This window comes from Clarias gariepinus, chromosome 7, assembly GCF_024256425.1.
Source record: "Clarias gariepinus isolate MV-2021 ecotype Netherlands chromosome 7, CGAR_prim_01v2, whole genome shotgun sequence".
Lineage (NCBI taxonomy): Eukaryota > Metazoa > Chordata > Actinopteri > Siluriformes > Clariidae > Clarias > Clarias gariepinus.
The window spans coordinates 13086321-13103973 of NC_071106.1; the positions used below are offsets into that span (position 1 = coordinate 13086321).

Here is a 17653-nt window from a genome sequence, read left to right on the forward strand (position 1 = left end):
AGGAACACTAACACTTGAATGAAAACCGAGCTCCGTGTGTAACCTTTTTGTAAGCTTGACTCTGGACATATTCTACAGAACTCTTTCATTGACTTGTTTATGTTCCCCTCCTGCAGAAAAGCAGAGCTGTTCAGCAGCACACTCATACTATAGTTTCAAGGCAGGTTAAACAAGCTGTAATCACCAGCTGGGAGTACCTCTTAGCAGTGGGGAAGTATCGGGAACACTGCGAGCCATCCCAGGCACAGTAGGGATCTCGTGCTAGACAACACTCAGCGCAGGCCTTGCCATAAACGTCACAGCGGTGCAGAGGCATCTGGGAAACGCCGATATTTGAGCCTAAATAGAGCTGTTGCTGTAGAGAGAGAGTACAATTTCTCATGGTTAGTGCAAAAAATGCATATAAACTCTGTCTGTTTGTATCTACCAGTCAAAAGATTGGACACAAGGACAATGCTGGATTTTTCAACACTATAAACTAAAACATATGGCATTGGGTAATTAAGTAACAGCAATTCAGTGATTAATTTAAGACACAATGGTCCACTCTTCCGAAATAGTTCCTGCAAAAACAGTATTGTCAAGTGCATTTCCCATCAAAAATCCCATCAAGCACCATGATGTAACTGGCTCCCATGAAGACTATCCCAGGAAAACGTCTCGGGTTACTTTGCTGTAACCCTGTTCCCTGAAAAAGCGGGAACGAGATGCTGCGCGAAAGCGCTATGGGAAACGATTCCTCGTGACCGGTTGTGAAGCACGTGTGTGTCAAACACGCCAAATATTTTGGCATGTATAACCTCAGGCAGGTGACGTCAACCGATGAGGTGCACCTGGAGGTTATAAATAGGCATAAACCGGAAACACCCTCAGGTCAATTTTGTCTGAAGGATGTCCAGTCACGCATGCAGTGCGGCATTGTAGCGCAGCATCTCGTTCCCGCTTTTTCAGGGAACAGGGTTACAGCAAAGTAACCCGAGACGTTCCCTTTCAAAAGCTACACTCGATGCTGCGCGAAAGCGCTATGGGAACGAGAATACCCACTCCGCCGCACTGCAAGTGTCTGGACCCCCGGGGTTGTGTAGTGTGCGCACAGTACCCCAAGGAGTCTTAGACATCATTCTGGGATTCTGACTCGAGGCCCAGTGAGCCTGGCATCCAACCATGAAGCCTGACAGATGTCCTGCGAAAAGGCAACCTGCCGCATGACGTACTGGAAGCACCTCTTGCCAGAGCGGTTGATGAGGCAAGCTTCCTGGTCGAATGGGCCCTAATCACTAGAGGCGAAGTGTGCAACGCGCCTCCTAGGCTTGGGCACTAGTATTTATAGCCCGACTCGTGTAATAGCAGCTGCCCTTCGGCCACAGCCCCAAGACGTATGAAACCCTGCTCTAATTTACGGCCCTGGCTTAATGCAGAGGTGCGCTGTAAATTGAAGAGCATGAGCTGGACACAGCGACTGAAGTCTTAACTGCTCCGGAGCTAGCGGCGGAGGACAGAAGGCTTCGACTGTGGAAGATAGTTGGGCTGGAGTGTAAAAGGTCCCGAGGGACAGAATTTCTCCTGTATTCCTAGGCTAGAGCGCTAGCATCTTTAACCCAACTCGTCTAATGGCGGCTGCCCTCCGGCTGCGGCCCCAAGACATATGAAATCTGCTCTGATTTACGCCACTGGCTAGTGCGGTGGTGTACTGTAAATCCTAATGAGCATGAACTAGACGCAGTTAATGAAGTCTTACTGCCCCGTAGCTGTAACGGCGGAGAACAGAAGCTTCGAAGACAACTGCAGAAGATAGTTGGGTGAGGATGCGGAATAGCTCTAGCTAGCCAATGGCAAAGCCTAAGCACAATAAAAAGGCTGATGAGGCCCGTGAATAAGCCTGCAACTAAGGGGTGCTTTCCACCAGCCCCATCAGTCAGGACGTAGGCGAGGAGCGGCTACGTATGTTCTGAGTGCACTAGGGCAAAGCCTGAGGTCAACTTTCTTGCAGAAGCTCCAGCACTGAAGCGGTTCGGCAGTGGACTGGGTCTGCATGTTTCGCCATGTCCTAGTGTAGTTTTCCACGCTAGGACATGTTAACCCCCTGACTGCTGGAGGGATTATTTCAGGGCCAGAAATAAAGTCATCGTTTCGGGGCAATTTATGTGCCACACGAGCAGATGACCTCTCCAGATCCCTTGGGCTGGGCGGCCATCTTAGGCCGCACTTCGGCCCCTAAGGGAAAAACGTCTGCCGTTAGCAACTTGCGACGACAGGACGGACCTAGAGTGGGACCCAGGGTCAAGGACGAGGGTCTGCACCACATAAAAAGGGTACGAAGCTCCCGGCGCGTAACCCTCATTACCTCTGGGGATTGGCCCTTGGATGAAATCCCCAGGCACTTAGCCACCACAGAAGCGGTGAAAGTTACTTTCTGCTTAGCTTGAACTCCTTTAGAGTGTTCAGAATAGACTCGACGCGCGCAGGAGACAGCTGTGCCCGCATTGCGGTCGGATCTCACATGACACTCCATGTATGCTTTGTGTAGGAAAGAGAACGCTTTCCGTGGCGTTGGGACTCGATCCTAAAGAAAACGAGGTGAGCTACAATGACATGTTGATGCCAAGGCGCTAGCTCCATGAAGAGGGTACGAAGCTCTCGGCGCGTAACCCCCTGTTGCCTCTCAGTTGCTGGAGGGAGTATTTCAGGGCCAGAAATAGAGTCATCGTTTCGGGGCAATTAATGTGCCACACGAGAAGATGACCTCTCCAGCTCCCTTGGGCTGGGCGGCCATCTAAGGTTGCGCTCCGGCCCCTAAGGGAAAAACGTCTGCCGTTAGCAACTCGCGACGACAGCACGGACCTAGAGTGGGACCCAGAGTCAAGGACGAGGGTCTGAACCACATAGAAAGGGTACGAAGCTCCCGGCGCGTAACCCTTGTTGCCTCTGGGGATTGGCCCTTAGATGAAATCCCCCGGCACTTAGCCACCACTGAAACCACTCTGGGAGCAGTAATGTTACCACCTGGCCTAGCTTATACTCTTTTGGAGTGCTGTATGGAATTCGGCGCACGCAGGAAACAGCTGTGCCGGCCTTGCGCTCGGATTCCGCATGACACTCAAGCTCATATCTCGTGCAGGAAGGAGAACGCTTTTGGGCGTTAGAACTCTGCCCTGAAGAGAAAGATAGGTGAGCTAGGGCGACGTGTTGGCGCCGGATGGCTTCGTCTGGGAGGGGAACATGCGCTATGGCCCCCTTTGCCAGCCAGCCTGTGATTTGAATTAACAGAGGTGCTCACTGTGGTTTCACGGAGGTGGAAAACCCACGCCGTAGAAACACAATGGCTGAATCCTGTAGTCCAGGAGACATGCTTGGCAGTAGCTTTCACGCTGCCAGCTTCTCCAAAGGGGCGGTAGCTTTTTGCTCAGCTAGGCAGAGGAGTGGTGGTGATGGTGGTGGCTGTTAGGTGTTTGGTGTCCTGAAAACACGACAGGAGGGAACCGAGCACCTAACACTTTGTTGGAAACCGCTGTCTCCCGAAACACCAGTGGCGGCGGGAATTGAACACCGGTCTCCTGAGAGTGGTGGTCTTTTATAGTGCCTCGTGCTTAAAGAGACATAGCTGGCAGTAGGTTGCCCGCTGCCAGCCTCTCTAAAAAAAGTGCACGAACTTCGGCACTCCGTCACGGTCCTGAGGCCTTTCTCCTCTCATCTAACATGGTCCTCAGGTCTGTTCTCCTCGTGACGGCTCGTAAAGTGCGGCGAGCTCCACCCCGATCTCCACGCGGAGGTGCTCGGCTCGCCACACTCTCCCTCTGAACCTCCCGCCTCTGGGAGGCCAGAGCTGGTCGGAGCTGGGTGGCCGACAACTCCGCCTGTTGAGCACGGCGGGGAAGGAACCTCACAAAGGCTTCCTCATGGAGTTTTGCATCTCGAAACTTGTTCATGACGGTTGTGACAGCGTCACCGAACAGTCCGGAAGGCGAGATAGGGGCGTCAAGAAGGAACGCACGGTCCCTGTCTTTGATGCCCGTGAGATTAAGCCACAGATGTCTCTCTGTAGCCACCAAGGCAGCCATGGAGCGGCCAATAGCACGGGCCGTCTGCTTGGTTGCCCTAAGAGACAGGTCTGTGGCTCGGCGTAACTCCAAAAACGCCGCTTCGTTAGCAACCCCGCGAGTGCTCAAGTCATTTAGCAAGTCAGCCTGGTATGCCTGTAGGACCGCCATGGTGTGCAGAGCAGAACCAGCTTGACCTGCTGCCTGAAAAGCCTTCCCCACCAGCGAAGATGTCAATCTGCACGGCTTGGAGGGGAGCATGGGCTTTTCCAGGGAGGATGACGACCCAGGAGAGAGATAGCCCGCAAGCGTCTCTTCTATCTGGGGCATCATTATATAACCACGTGTATTTGCACCCACGACATTAGAATACATCGATGTCGTTGGCACAAACACACGGGATGAGTATGGCTTCTCCCATGAACGGGTTAATTCGTCATGGAGATCGCCAAAGAAGGGGAGGGAGCGCCGATGAGGCTCCTCCCTCCGGCCACCTGACAGAAACCTGTCATCTAATTTCGACCGCTTGGGGGAGTCTTGCTCCCGCGGCCATTCGAGGTGTAGGCGCTCGACAGCGCGTGTCACTACCTCCAATAGCTCCTGAAACGCCTGCTCCTCTCTGGAGGGGCGCTCCGAAGCGACAGTTTCCAGGTCCGCGGAAGCGAGAGAGGAAATTTCTTCAGCTACTTCACAAGAGGCGCCGGCGCGCGCTTGAGAAGTAAGCGGCAACGGTACGCGATTCGGCGAAAGAGCAAGAGAAAGAGAAAACTCGCTCTGCTGTACTTCCGCCAAATCAACACGCGAGCCCCAGGAACGCGCTGCGGCTCGTAGTTCCGATTTAAAGAAGGCGAGCCGAGCACGAAGGACTTTAATAGGGAGGAGATCGCAATGCTCACATCCTCCCTCAAGCCCGAGGACAGCGTGGTTTTCCCCCAAACACTCAACACAATAAGTGTGGAAATCGCCATCCGGGAGACTCCTCTCACACGGATAAACGCATTTCCTGCAAGAATCAGCCATGGTAAGTAAATAAATAGATTTTATTACTTCCCTGAAAGTCTGCTACACACCGCACACACCACAAGACGGATCCTGAAGAGAAAATGATCTGAGGGTGTTTCCGGTTTATGCCTATTTATAACCTCCAGGTGCACCTCATCGGTTGACGTCACCTGCCTGAGGTTATACATGCCAAAATATTTGGCGTGTTTGACACACACGTGCTTCACAACCGGTCACGAGGAATCGTTTCCCATAGCGCTTTCGCGCAGCATCGAGTGTAGCTTTTGAAAGGGAACAGCATCAACTGTTCAAAGTTAATAATTGCAAAGTTTGGATGCCTGTTTTTCAATGTGGAAAGAAATAAAAATCTGGAAAGACCATGGAATTAGAAGATGCATCCAATTTTTTGACTGGTAGTTGTGTAGATGCACTACAGTATATGGACAAAAGTATTTGTCAGTGAATTCAATCAAGACCCTTATTCCCAGTTTAGGCAATCTTGGTGCTTCAGCATACCAATTCTATGCTTTCAACTTTGTGGCAACAGTTTGGTGAAGGCCCGTTTCTATTCCAACATGACCCCAGTGCACAAAGCAAGGACTATAAAGACATGGTCTGATGAGTTCAGTGTAAAAGAACTTGACTGGCCTCAACCCGATCGAGCACCTTTTGGATGAACTGAAACGCCATGTAAGCCAGGCTTGCATGTCCAACATCACTGTCTGACCTCATAAATGATGGAAGGTTGCCAGAAACAGAACCACTGCAAAATCTTGTAGACCGCCTTCCAAGAAAAGTGGCAAAAGGGGTCCAACTCCATATTAAAGTAGTTGTATTTGGATACAATGTCATTGCAGGTTTAGCCAAATACTTTTGTCCATACTGTATAGGTAGATACTGTACACAGAGCTTTATCAAGCTTTTATATAAGCAAATGTAAGAATACACATGAAACCTATCAGATTCAGTGTGGATATATGTTATTAATATTGTATGTGGCAGATATCCACACTAAGTCTGGTAGGTTTCATGTGGATTCTTGCATTTGCTTATGCAATAGCTTATGGTAATGTTGTTTTAAAGAGGCTTTAAGAATTCTATGTACTGTTCAATAATGAACCAAGCCAACCTCTCAGTGTCAGCTTGATTATTCACCTCATGCAGGAGAATTTACAGCTGCAAAAACCCACTCTCTAACCGTGTGTGTGTGTGTGTGTGTGTGTGAGAGAGAGAGAGAGAGAGAGAGACAGAGAGAGAGAGAGAGAGAGAGAGAACTAAAAACTTTCTCTTTCAGTTTTATTGAGGTACAGTACAAGGGGAATTTTATAATCAGGGTGCCATTTGTTTTCCACTGAAATTACACTTACTGTATAATGAGGTACATAATGAAAGGGCATTTTGATGACACATGAAAAAAAAGTTTTAAATGTTAAAATGGCTTAAAGAATTATTAAGTCTAATTATTATTAATTGAATATATTAATAGAAACTAAAAAACTATTTAGAAAAAAAAACATGCAATTTCTACCTGAAATGAGTTCAATAAATAATACATTCTGAATGGTTTAATGCATGTTTTCTTTAAAAATGATTGATACAAAAATAAAACTTAATTTCTAAGTGTTGCAGGGGTTAAATAACACCAAACCATGAAGTCAAGCCAAACACAGTGAACCTTTACCCCATGGAGAGAGGGTTATATATTGAAGGAGGGGCTGTGCTGAGTATTTCCCATATGGAAATGTACTATATAGACATATATAAGAAACTGATGTATATTTATTAAAAATAATTATATTAATGTTCCATATACTTTGTATACTCTATGGATATATGCATGTCAATTTATAACATTTCTGTATGGGTTTATTGGTATACGTCAGATACAGCAGAGTTCCCTTTCAAAGGCTACACTCGATGCTGCATGAAAACGCTATGGGAAACATCTTGTCATGTTGCCGGTTGTGAAGCATGTGTGTATCAAACACGCCAAATTTTGGCTTATATAACCTCGGTCGGGTGACGTCATCTGATGAGACGCACCTGCAGGTTATAAATAGGAGTGAACCGGAAACATTCCTCAGATCTTTTGTCTTCACTGACCTTGTTGTGTATGCGTGTGTGTTTAAACCAGAAAAAAAAAAAAAAAAAAAAAATCATTAGACGGCAGGTTCTGTCGGGTGGCCCGGGGGCGGAGCCTCAACAATGCTCTCTCCCTTTTTCTTAGCAATCTCCATATGAGTTAACCCTTTCATGGAGTAAGCTGTATCTATTCTGTGTTTTCCTGCCATCTACTTTATTTATTTGTTTAAATATAGTTGAGGTGGAAGCACGGGGTTATATGATGACGACCAGATAGAAGAGACGCTTCCAGGCTATCTCTCTCCTGGGACATCATCCTCCCTGAAAAGCTAATACTTCCTTTCAAGCTGTGTAGACTTTTATCTTCCCTGGAGGGAAAAGCTTTTCAGGCAGCAGGTCTGGTTGGTGCTCCATTGCACACCATGACGGTTTTGCAGGTCTACCAGGCTGACCTGCTGAGAGACTTGAGTACTGGCGGGGCTCTTCAAGATAGGACGTTCTGAAATAACGCCTGGCCACAGACTTATGGCTTGAATCTCAGCGGCATCAAGCATAGGATCGCGCATTCCTCCTTGATGCCCCTATTTCGCCTTCCGGCCTGTTTGGCGATGTCGTTAACTTGTTCGCCACTAGGTTCATGAGGCAAAGTTATATGAACAAGCCTTCGGAAATTCCTTCCCCGCCTGCTCAGGAGTCGGGACTGTCGGCCACCCAGTCTCAACCGAGTCTGACGCTTGCAAGGCGTGAAACACAAGGAGAGTGTTTTTGAGCCGGACACCCCCTCGTAAAGATGGGGTGCGTCGTGCCTGCACTTCGCAATCCGCCTCAAAAGAGCTCAGACTGGCATATTGTCTTCTTCACAAAGAAGCCCTGAGGTTCATGTGCCCAGGACCATGGGGGTGGCCCCCCAATGGGGAGAGACACGCAGAATTCCTTTTGAGAATGAAGTGTTCTCCCTGGCACCCCAGGAGGTCGGTGTTTTTGCTCCGCCACCACTGGTGTTTCGGGCAACACCAGTCTCCAATAAAGTGTTAGCTCTTCGTTTTTTCCTGCCATGTTTCAGGATGCCGAACATCTAACATTGCCCTCCCGTTTAACCAAGCCGCCGAGACTTTTGCCCCTTTCAGAGAAACTGGCAGCGTGGAAACTACTGCCAAGCATATCTCCTTGGGTACTAAGCACTGTAGAGAGAAACTACAGGATGCAGTTCTCACATCACCCTCCGTGTTTCAACGGCGTGGTCTCCACTTCCATGAAACCCGGAAAGTGCGCATCTGCTGACAGAAGTTGCTGGGAAATGGGGCCATGGAACATGTTCCCCCTACCAGACAGTGAGTCAGGCTACTACAGTCGGTATTTCTTGGTTCCCAAGAGGAACGGGGGGCTACGTCCAATTTTTTGATTTTTGCGGGCTGTTCCGCCATCTAAAATAAATAAATACAGCTTCAAAATATTGACTGTCAAAGTGATTGCTCTCAAGTCCTACCAAGCGATTGACTTGGGACAATCGATTGAAGGACGCTTACTTCATATAGAAATATTGCCACAACACAGGAGGTTCCTAAGGTCGCTTTCGGGGGCAAAGCGTACCAGTATCGAGTCCTTCCATTTGGTCTAGCTCTCTTACCCGCACATATATGAAATGCATGGATCTAGTTCTGGCGCTTACGACTCCAGGGCATCCGTATTTGAATTACATAGACGACTGGCTGGCCCAGTCTCAGTAGCTAGCGCTTTGACATCAGCATGTCATCCTAGCTCATCTTTGTTTCTTAGGATTGAGACCCAACGCCATGAAAAGCGTGCTCTTTCCTGTTCAGAGGACAACATATTGGGTGTCACATGGGATTCGATCGTAAGCGGGCACAGCTGTCTCCCGCTCGTGTTGAATCCATTCTCAACACCCTCAAGGAAATCAAGCTAGACCGGAAAGTGACCATCACTTTCATAGATCTTAGCTCTTATGGCAGCTGTATCCACGGTGACACCTTTGGGTCTTCTGCACATGAGAGCATTTTAGTTGTGGCTAAAAACCAGGGGATTTCACTCTAGGGCCAATCCCCAATAAAGGTTACGCGCCAGGTGATTCGTACCCTTCCTATGTGGTGTAGACCCCGGTTTCTGACTTTGGGTCCCACTCTAAGTTCGTCTTGTCGTCGCAGATGCTAACGACAGATGCTTCCCTTATGGGCTGGGGTGCGGTCTTAGATGACCGTCCAGCCCAAGGGAGCTGGAGAGGCCATCTTCTTGCGCGGCACATCAATTGCCTCGAAATGATGGCTCTATTTCTGGCCCTAAAGCACTTCCTCCAGCAGTTGGGAGGCTACCATGTCCTAGTGCGGGTGGACAACACTATGGCAGTCTCATATATCAATCGCCAGGGCGGACTGTGCTCGCGCCGCTAAATAGCTAGCGCACCAGGTTCCTGTCCCTCAGGGCGAATTACATTCCAGGGCATATGAATGTGGGAGCAGTTGTTCTGTCCAGTCAATCTCTGACACACGGGGAATGGAAACCCCACCCCAAAATAGTCAGTCAATCTGGGAGAGATTTCAGGTAGAAGAGGTGGACCTCTTTGCCTCGCAAGATCAGCAAATGTCCCCTTTACTACTCTCTGACTCTTCCAGCTACCCCGGGTCTGGACGCCGTGGCACGTACATGGCCCTGGTTACGCCTTTATGCGCTTTCCTGATAGCTCTGCTCCCGGGAGTCTTGGCGAGGGTCCATCAACAGTGTTTGCGCCTCTTATTGATAGTGCCCTGTTGGCCGACCAGAGTGTGGTTCTCGGATCTAGTATCCCTCTTCAACGGCTCACCATGGGTGATTCCAATGAGGTGGGATCTTCTGTCTCAGGCGCAGGGGACGATATTTCATCCCTGGCCCGAGTTTTGGAACCTTCACGTTCAGTCCCTGAACGGGACCAACTAAGTCAAGCTGGTCTTTCAGCCAGCGTAATTAAGACTTTTCTAAGTGCTAGGGCTCCCTCCCCTAGAAGAGCTTATGCCCTCAAATGGAATGGATTTAAAAGTTGGTGCATAACGAAGCAGGTAGACCCAGTCCACTGCCGAAATGTTTCAGTGCTGGCGTCTCTGCAAGAAAAATTGTCCTCGGGCTTGTGCCCTAGTACCCTCAGGACGTACGTAACTGCTATTTCAGCCTGCCACGTCCTGATTGGTGGGGTTACTGTGACACGGTCCCTTTTGTGGGTTTTATCTATCGTGCTCGAAGAGCCAATTGACACCCTTCTTTTTGAACCACTAAAGTCAGCGCCTCAGGTTTCTGACCTTTAAGATGGTTTTTCTAATGGCCGTTACCTCTTTGAGAGGTTTGGAGATCTGTCAGTCTCCCCATCCTGCCTAGACTTCACCCCTGGGCTAGTCAGGGCCATTTGGCATCCTCACTGAACTATCTTCCGAAAGTTCCATTCTCAACATGCACCCTATTGTTTTTGAAGCCTTCTGTTCTCCGCCTTTTACAGCTTCGGAGCAGGAGAGACTTACTGTGTCCAGTACGTGCTCTTCAGACTTACATCCACCGCATCAGCCAGTGGCATAAGTCAGAGCAGCCTTTACATGTTTTGGGGCCGCAACCGGGGGGGCGGCCGCCACTACACTGGGTGAGAGATGCTATTGCCCTCTCCTATGAGGCGCGTGGGTTCACTTCGCCTCTAGGAACCAGGGCTCATTTAACCAGGGGGATCGCCTCATCTACTGCACTAGCAGGAGGTATTCCCCTGCAGCAAGTGTGTGATGCGGCGGCGTGGTCCTTTCCGCACACATTTGTTAGATTTTATAATCTGGATGTTCATGCCACTCCGGGCTCACAGGTCCTCGAGTCAGCTTCCCAGATATAGTTCTGAGACCTTCTCGGCTTTGTGCGCACACGCTACACAACCTTGGGGTCCAGACACTTGCAGTGCGGCGGCGTTGGTATTCTCGTTCCCATAGCGTTTTCACGCAGCATCGAGTGTAGCCTTTGAAAGGGAACGTCTCGGGTTACTTTGCTGTAACCCTGTTCCCTGAAAAGGCGGGAACGAGATGCTGCGTCCCAATGCCGCACTGCCTAAGTGACCGGACGTCCGTTCAGACAAATCAATCTGAGGAATGTTTCCGGTTCACTCCTATTTATAACCTGCAGGTGCGTCTCATCAGATGACGTCACCCGACCGAGGTTATATAAGCCAAAATTTGGCGTGTTTGATACACACATGCTTCACAACCGGCAACATGACAAGATGTTTCCCATAGCGTTTTCACGCAGCATCTCGTTCCCGCCTTTTCAGGGAACAGGGTTACAGCAAAGTAACCCGAGACGTTCTCTCACTCCTGTCTGCAGAGCTCTCATGTAACTTTGAGACCAACTCAGAATTCTTCCCTTCAGACACATTCTGTCAAACCCACTTACTACTTTTTAAGGTTACATTTGCAGATTATGTGATTAGGGATTTTACATCATGATAAGCCTTACCTGTTTGGTGGAAAGCTCCATGGCAGTTATAGCTGATGGTTCCTGTAAGAAATAATACACTACTCAGGAAATTGAATAATATTTTACATATAATAAAGATCATGTCATATAAGTGGGATATGGTGTAATGCAGAGATTTTTCATACCCTAAACACAGTCATCTCTTCCAGTAAAACTTCCTCAAGGTCATGCCAAGTGCCTCTGGGAATTGAGACCACCTTAAGCACGGTGCCAATATCTGGAGGGATAATAAATAACCTGTTAATAAATACCATTTTACTGGATGATTATTTTACTGGATGATTATCATATACTGAGTACAAACTACAGTCAAGATATTGAGACTAATATGTATTGGATTTTGTTCATACTACAATAAAGGATACTGTACATAGTACTTGATATATTACTTAAATGCCATAATACAACATTATGTACTAAATACCATACCATACCATACAATACCATATTTGTACATACACTCATACCCATACAATATTGTACTATATTATACTATACTATACTAAACTATACCATACAACAACATACTATATATATATGAAATATTCTATTCCATACTATATTGTGCCAAATATATATATATATATATATATATATATATATATATATATATATATGGTAGGGTAGGGTATGTATGTATGTATGTATGTATGTATGTATATTTAAGTATGTATATAATTGTACTTTTCCACACAATACGAGCCTTTGATCATTGTCACCATGATTATGACACTGCCATGTATCTATACAAACCTGTGCCAATAAACATGACATCATATTGGCCATCTTCTGCCTCCACTCGGTCCACGACGATCTGTGTGAACTGGTAATCCACGTCAGTCTTAATAATGATTGGACGGTTGTTAAGGGGAAGAACAGGGTTATACATGGCTGGATGGCTTCGGACAAAAGTGATAACATCATCAGGAAGATCCTTTGTGGACTCAAACCCTCCAAAGGTTTTGCTTGGACACTTTCATAAGAACAGAAACAGGAGATAATGATCAGTGCATTTCCCGGGCTCTCCTTATGTGCCAATTTAATTATAAAGCAAAGCTGTCTCACTGTGCCAGGGCGTGGATACGGCACTCTGCCTAGAAAGGGCACCCACTGGTAGTTGGGTCCATCTCGGTGCGCATAGGGACCCAAAAACACTCTCCTTACATCAGCCATGCTGTACATACATACTGCTGAGCCTTTAAAGATATTACTGTAAACAAGCACATACAGAAATCATTGTAAGTAATTGCGGTTAAAGTCAGTAATACCTTGATATTATATACGAACAATGTTATTAAATACCTGGACGTTGTGAACACCGCATAGATGATCGGATTCTTGGAATCCTTTGAGCTCATCAGAAAAACATCCTCTGAAATGAACAAAAACAAGAATTGAATTTTACAATTTAACAACATTTTCCCATTCCCCCAATCATGCATACAGTCATAGAGACAACTTACGCAGCTCATCAAAGTGTGTGTCAATGCCATTGAGGCCTGGGACTGAACAGATGAGCCGAGCTTTCAGGAAGGTGGTCCACTTATTCACCAAACTCCTGTGACCTCCGAAGTCATTCTGTAAATAACACAAACATGTTCACTGTAAAGACCTAAATACAGAGCCATTGGTCAGCATTCTGTTCTGTATTTTGAGTTATTGGCCACTTTAGAAATCACCTTATGCCAAATAATCTATCAGTCACTCACTCACCCTAATTGTCTAAAGCCTAAAGCCTATCTTAGGATACTTAGGGCATGAGGAGGTGTACACACTGACCAGGGTGCCAATCCTCACAGGGCAGACACACACACACACTCATTCACACACTCATTCAATTTGAATCTAAGGGCAATTTGCAAACGCCAAAAAATGTCTTTGGACTATTTGGTGGGAATCAAACCCGGACCCTCAAGGTGTGAGGCGACAGTGCTAAGCACTAAGCCAATGTGTTCTTATATAAATTCGAAGCAAAGGCTGAATTGATTAGCACTTAATTAAATAGATTTGAAATTAACATCATAAACATTAAGATGGCAAGTCAACCTAATTATAGTAGCTCTATGCTCTGTGGTTTATAATTAAACTTATAACAATATCCATTATTTAATATAAATTGCAAATACAGCAATGATCTTTTTGTAAAATATTTTATCTTTGTTTTAGTGTTAGCTAAAGGGGAATTTTAAACGTGTACAAAACGTTATATACATTTTGGAACAATTTTACTTTTGGGGGGTTATTTGGACTTTGTATGCAATCAAAATGATTTTGAAGTAAAACACGCTAGATGTCAAAAATTTTAGCTTTAATCTAAACAGTGTGACAAAAGTGTGACATTAACCTTTGAGGAATTAAAGTCATTTTCTTACACAGAAACACACAAACCCCATTTTTGGGTTAACAGAGGCCAAATGTGTATGAAAATGGCTGTACTGTAATTTTCATAATTTACATTATAGTTAGGGTCAGGCTTAATGTACAGTATTATGGAGCTATTACATGTATATAAATAGCAAAAACCCGACATTAACAATTGCTTTATCTTTTCTTTTTTTTTCTTCTTTATCCTTGCTTACATTGACGTTTTTCTAAGCAGGATTTATTGGGATTGTTGTGATAATTATAACATAATTCTTTTGTGATTAGAAAATAGCTTTTTTCCCCACTGTAAATCCCACATACTATCACATTCCATTTGTCCAAGATGGGGCCCTGCTTTTAGATGTAATCTCACATTGACATCTGTAAGCAGTAAGGTCTGGCATGCCCAGATAATGTTTATATTAGCAGTACTTCCCGTAATAAGAGTATGCATGCATTGTTTGTGTGAGAAATTGCAATTAAAATTAAAGCTGTACGTAAAAAAAAAAAAAAAAAAAAAAGGCCAATGTCAGCATTTATAACATGTCAGTTGGAGGACCCACGACTTAAATTTGCTGCACGGTGCCCTACTGTCTCATCCAAGGTGTTTTTCTGCATCACACCCAGTGTTCCCTGGATAAGCCTCTGTTCCCCGGTGACCCTGACAAGCGTAAAGTGCTTACTGTAGATGAATGAATTCGAAGCGTCGAGAGGTGAACCGAACTGAAGTTGCAAAAGCACAAAACTTTCTCTGGCATCTTGAAATAATGAGACAATTGTGTGTGTGCTGGTGCGGAGTGGATTCCAGTCATGCCAGAATGCCAAGCGGCACATAATTGTGAACACCTTTCTCCCGCTCGCCGCTCTAGAGTTCCACTTCAACCAAGTGCAAATGCAAGTCGAACGTTAGCCACAGAGGGGCCTTTGTTTCGCGCTTGCCGATGACTCCGGTGACATTTCAATCTCTCTTCGGCTTCGTGGTGGGCGGCAAGATTAGGATGCAAGAAAAACACACACGTCGCCAAAGAAACTTGGCTTCTCAATCTCCCATGCCTACTGTGTGTGTGTATGTGTGTGTGTGTGCGTATATACATAAAAGCAAACGGGTATGCATGTGCATTAGGGCTGCACAATTCTTGCTAAGATCACAATTCTCTCCATGGGAAATGATTCTTTCATAAAAAAGATCACCTGCATGAATGAATCGAGATCCTGATTTATTTATTTATTTTTGCTTAATCGTGCAGCTCTTATGTGCATGCATGTGCGTATATAGTAAGATATCTACTGTAAGCCGTTTTTAATGTGCATGTTTGCAGATCTGTGAATTTCGAAGTCATCTTACTTTACACATCTGTCCGATCCTGGCGTGTGTAGCTTTGCCGGTTTGTTCTCCGTCTATGGCGTTCTCTCTGAAGAATGTATAGATCTTGTCGTCTTCAGGATTGTCGCTCTCTGGAATGAGGTGGACGCTTACGAACCTTGGTTCTGCACACACACACACACACACACGAAATTTTGCATAATGTAGAGCAGATTCTATAGAAATTGGTATTTGCTCGATCAGGAGTTAAGGACACCAGGATGTGATGTAATGGCAAATTAATCAGTAAGGCGGTCATGTGACGCAGCTTTCATCATAAATTCTATTATTTTTCAGTAACAACATTTTGATTTATGTAAGCAACAAATTCAATTGCATTCATAAAGAAGAACATAATTTATTTTTATCAGATTACATATATATTAAATGCTATGGAATGTCAGTTCTTATTATCACATACTTGATAACAGCTATTAAGAGTCTCTTGTTTGTTTTTTTTAAAGTTGACGCAAAAATTCCAATAACGAAAATGTCAGTGTGAGTGTAAAAAAAAAAAGAAAAACTAGAATAAAAGTAACTTGACACTTCTGACCAATCAGAGTCACCAATCCAACAGTGTTTCTGCGGTATTGCTAAGATTATTTACCGTATTAATTAATATTAACCCATACTGTACCACTCACAGCTTATTATTCAGTTAAACAGCTTAAAGCATGTGCCTCACCATTGAGCCACCGGGAATCATGCTGCTCCGTTCTGATTGGATGATGCTTTCCTAATGTTCGGAAAACAGCAAAGTCTCGTCCCATGAAGTCGGCTGCCGTCCCAGAATACAGCTCACCATCTGTCAATCATATTGCGCTAAAGGTCAAAAAAGGGTTATGGCAGAGAGATAGAGGAATGACTGATCTCAGGTGAACACTCAACTCGGCTCGATGGTCGTCACTTGAATATGATTTCATGGAAAGTGTTGTGGAAAAAAGATCCTGTGGTGAAGAAAGTGTGTGTGTACATGTGTGTGTGTGTGTGTGTGTGTGTGTGTGTGTGCGCATGCATGGATGTGTGTAAGTGACCTTTAATCTGAGATGAGAGATTTAACAGAAGAATGCGCTGCAGGGAGAGTACAAAGACAAGAACAGTCTGATCTTTTCATCCTCTTAGAAAGACTGTTAATCAGAGGTATTGGGTTTCTATTGAAAAATAGCCCACATTCACACACACGTTGCATGCACGCACACACACACACACACACACACACACACGCCAGGAGCACTTATAGTTTCTACCTCTGCCTTGTGTGTAACACATAAACATACACTCACCAATAAGTAGAGAAGCAGTCATGAGTTTTGGGTCGTATGGGCTTTTCCCGCGGCCGTTCTCAAAGTTTGCCGCTTCTAGTCTGAAGATGTTGTCCTACACACACACACACACACACACACACACACACACACACACACACACACACACACACACACAACCACAGCAATAATAAGCAAAATATTTCAAGAGCTCACTAGACAGTCAGATTTTAGAAAGCTAGAAAGTAAGTACATTTACCGGCCATTTTATTAGGTACACCTGGTATTATGTGCCATGATTGGACATTTCTAAATCCTGCCTATTTGAAAGTGCACAGTGTTTTTTAAGTGTATATATCACACAGGATGTTCTTTTTAATATTCACCAGTGTCCAATATCTAACGAGTATAAAGATTTTGTAGTTTATATCTAGTTATACAGTATATATATATATATATATATATATATATATATATATATATATATATATATATATATAGTATGTATAGTATGGTATTATGGCAGAATAGTCCATCTAATTTTTTTTTGTGAGATTTTATTTGATTTAAAAAAATTATAATTTTAGATACTTTGATTTATTTAAAACTTGCACGTAAGTGTTACTGTCTGGGGTAAAAGTTTCTGTCTTCCTACTCACCCTTGTGTAATTCATTTTATAATATTTAGAAATATGTCACAAATCAGGCCACTTAAATTCTCACCACATCAATCAGAATGCTTTTTTATATACATGAAATTTGCTGAAGTCGTGATACATAAGTAAAAGAAAAACTCGGACCACCAGGAAATGAGATGTCATTACATCCTTTAATTTATATAGAAAATAAGTAATCAGGGGCATATTTACCTCTGGCCGTTTGCCCACCTCCACATAAGCACAGGCAGGATGGAAGGCTCCAGTTCCACATGCGTACAGGTGAGTCTGATTAAATGCCTGCAATACTTTTATGAAATTTGAGCACTCTTTCTGCAGGGAGAGAGGGAGAGAGAGAGAGAGAGAGAGAGAGAGAGAGAGGTTTGACCAGCTGGATTA

The 17653-nt window shown here is 45.1% G+C and overlaps 1 protein-coding gene across 1 annotated transcript in view; it reads right to left on the reverse strand.

Annotated features, from left to right (window-relative positions):
• The window catches only part of sema3ab (sema domain, immunoglobulin domain (Ig), short basic domain, secreted, (semaphorin) 3Ab), a 46027-nt gene that overhangs the window by 7907 nt on the left and 20467 nt on the right, over positions 1-17653 (reverse strand). Inside the window, exons 4-14 of the mRNA XM_053500151.1 lie at positions 17468-17587; positions 16620-16713; positions 16022-16141; positions 15319-15461; positions 13073-13187; positions 12912-12981; positions 12675-12819; positions 12363-12582; positions 11735-11826; positions 11589-11630; positions 198-355 (exon numbers count right to left, since the gene is read on the reverse strand). Of these exons, the coding sequence (XP_053356126.1) occupies positions 198-355; positions 11589-11630; positions 11735-11826; positions 12363-12582; positions 12675-12819; positions 12912-12981; positions 13073-13187; positions 15319-15461; positions 16022-16141; positions 16620-16713; positions 17468-17587 (1319 nt within the window). The remainder of the gene's footprint in view (positions 1-197; positions 356-11588; positions 11631-11734; positions 11827-12362; positions 12583-12674; positions 12820-12911; positions 12982-13072; positions 13188-15318; positions 15462-16021; positions 16142-16619; positions 16714-17467; positions 17588-17653) is intronic.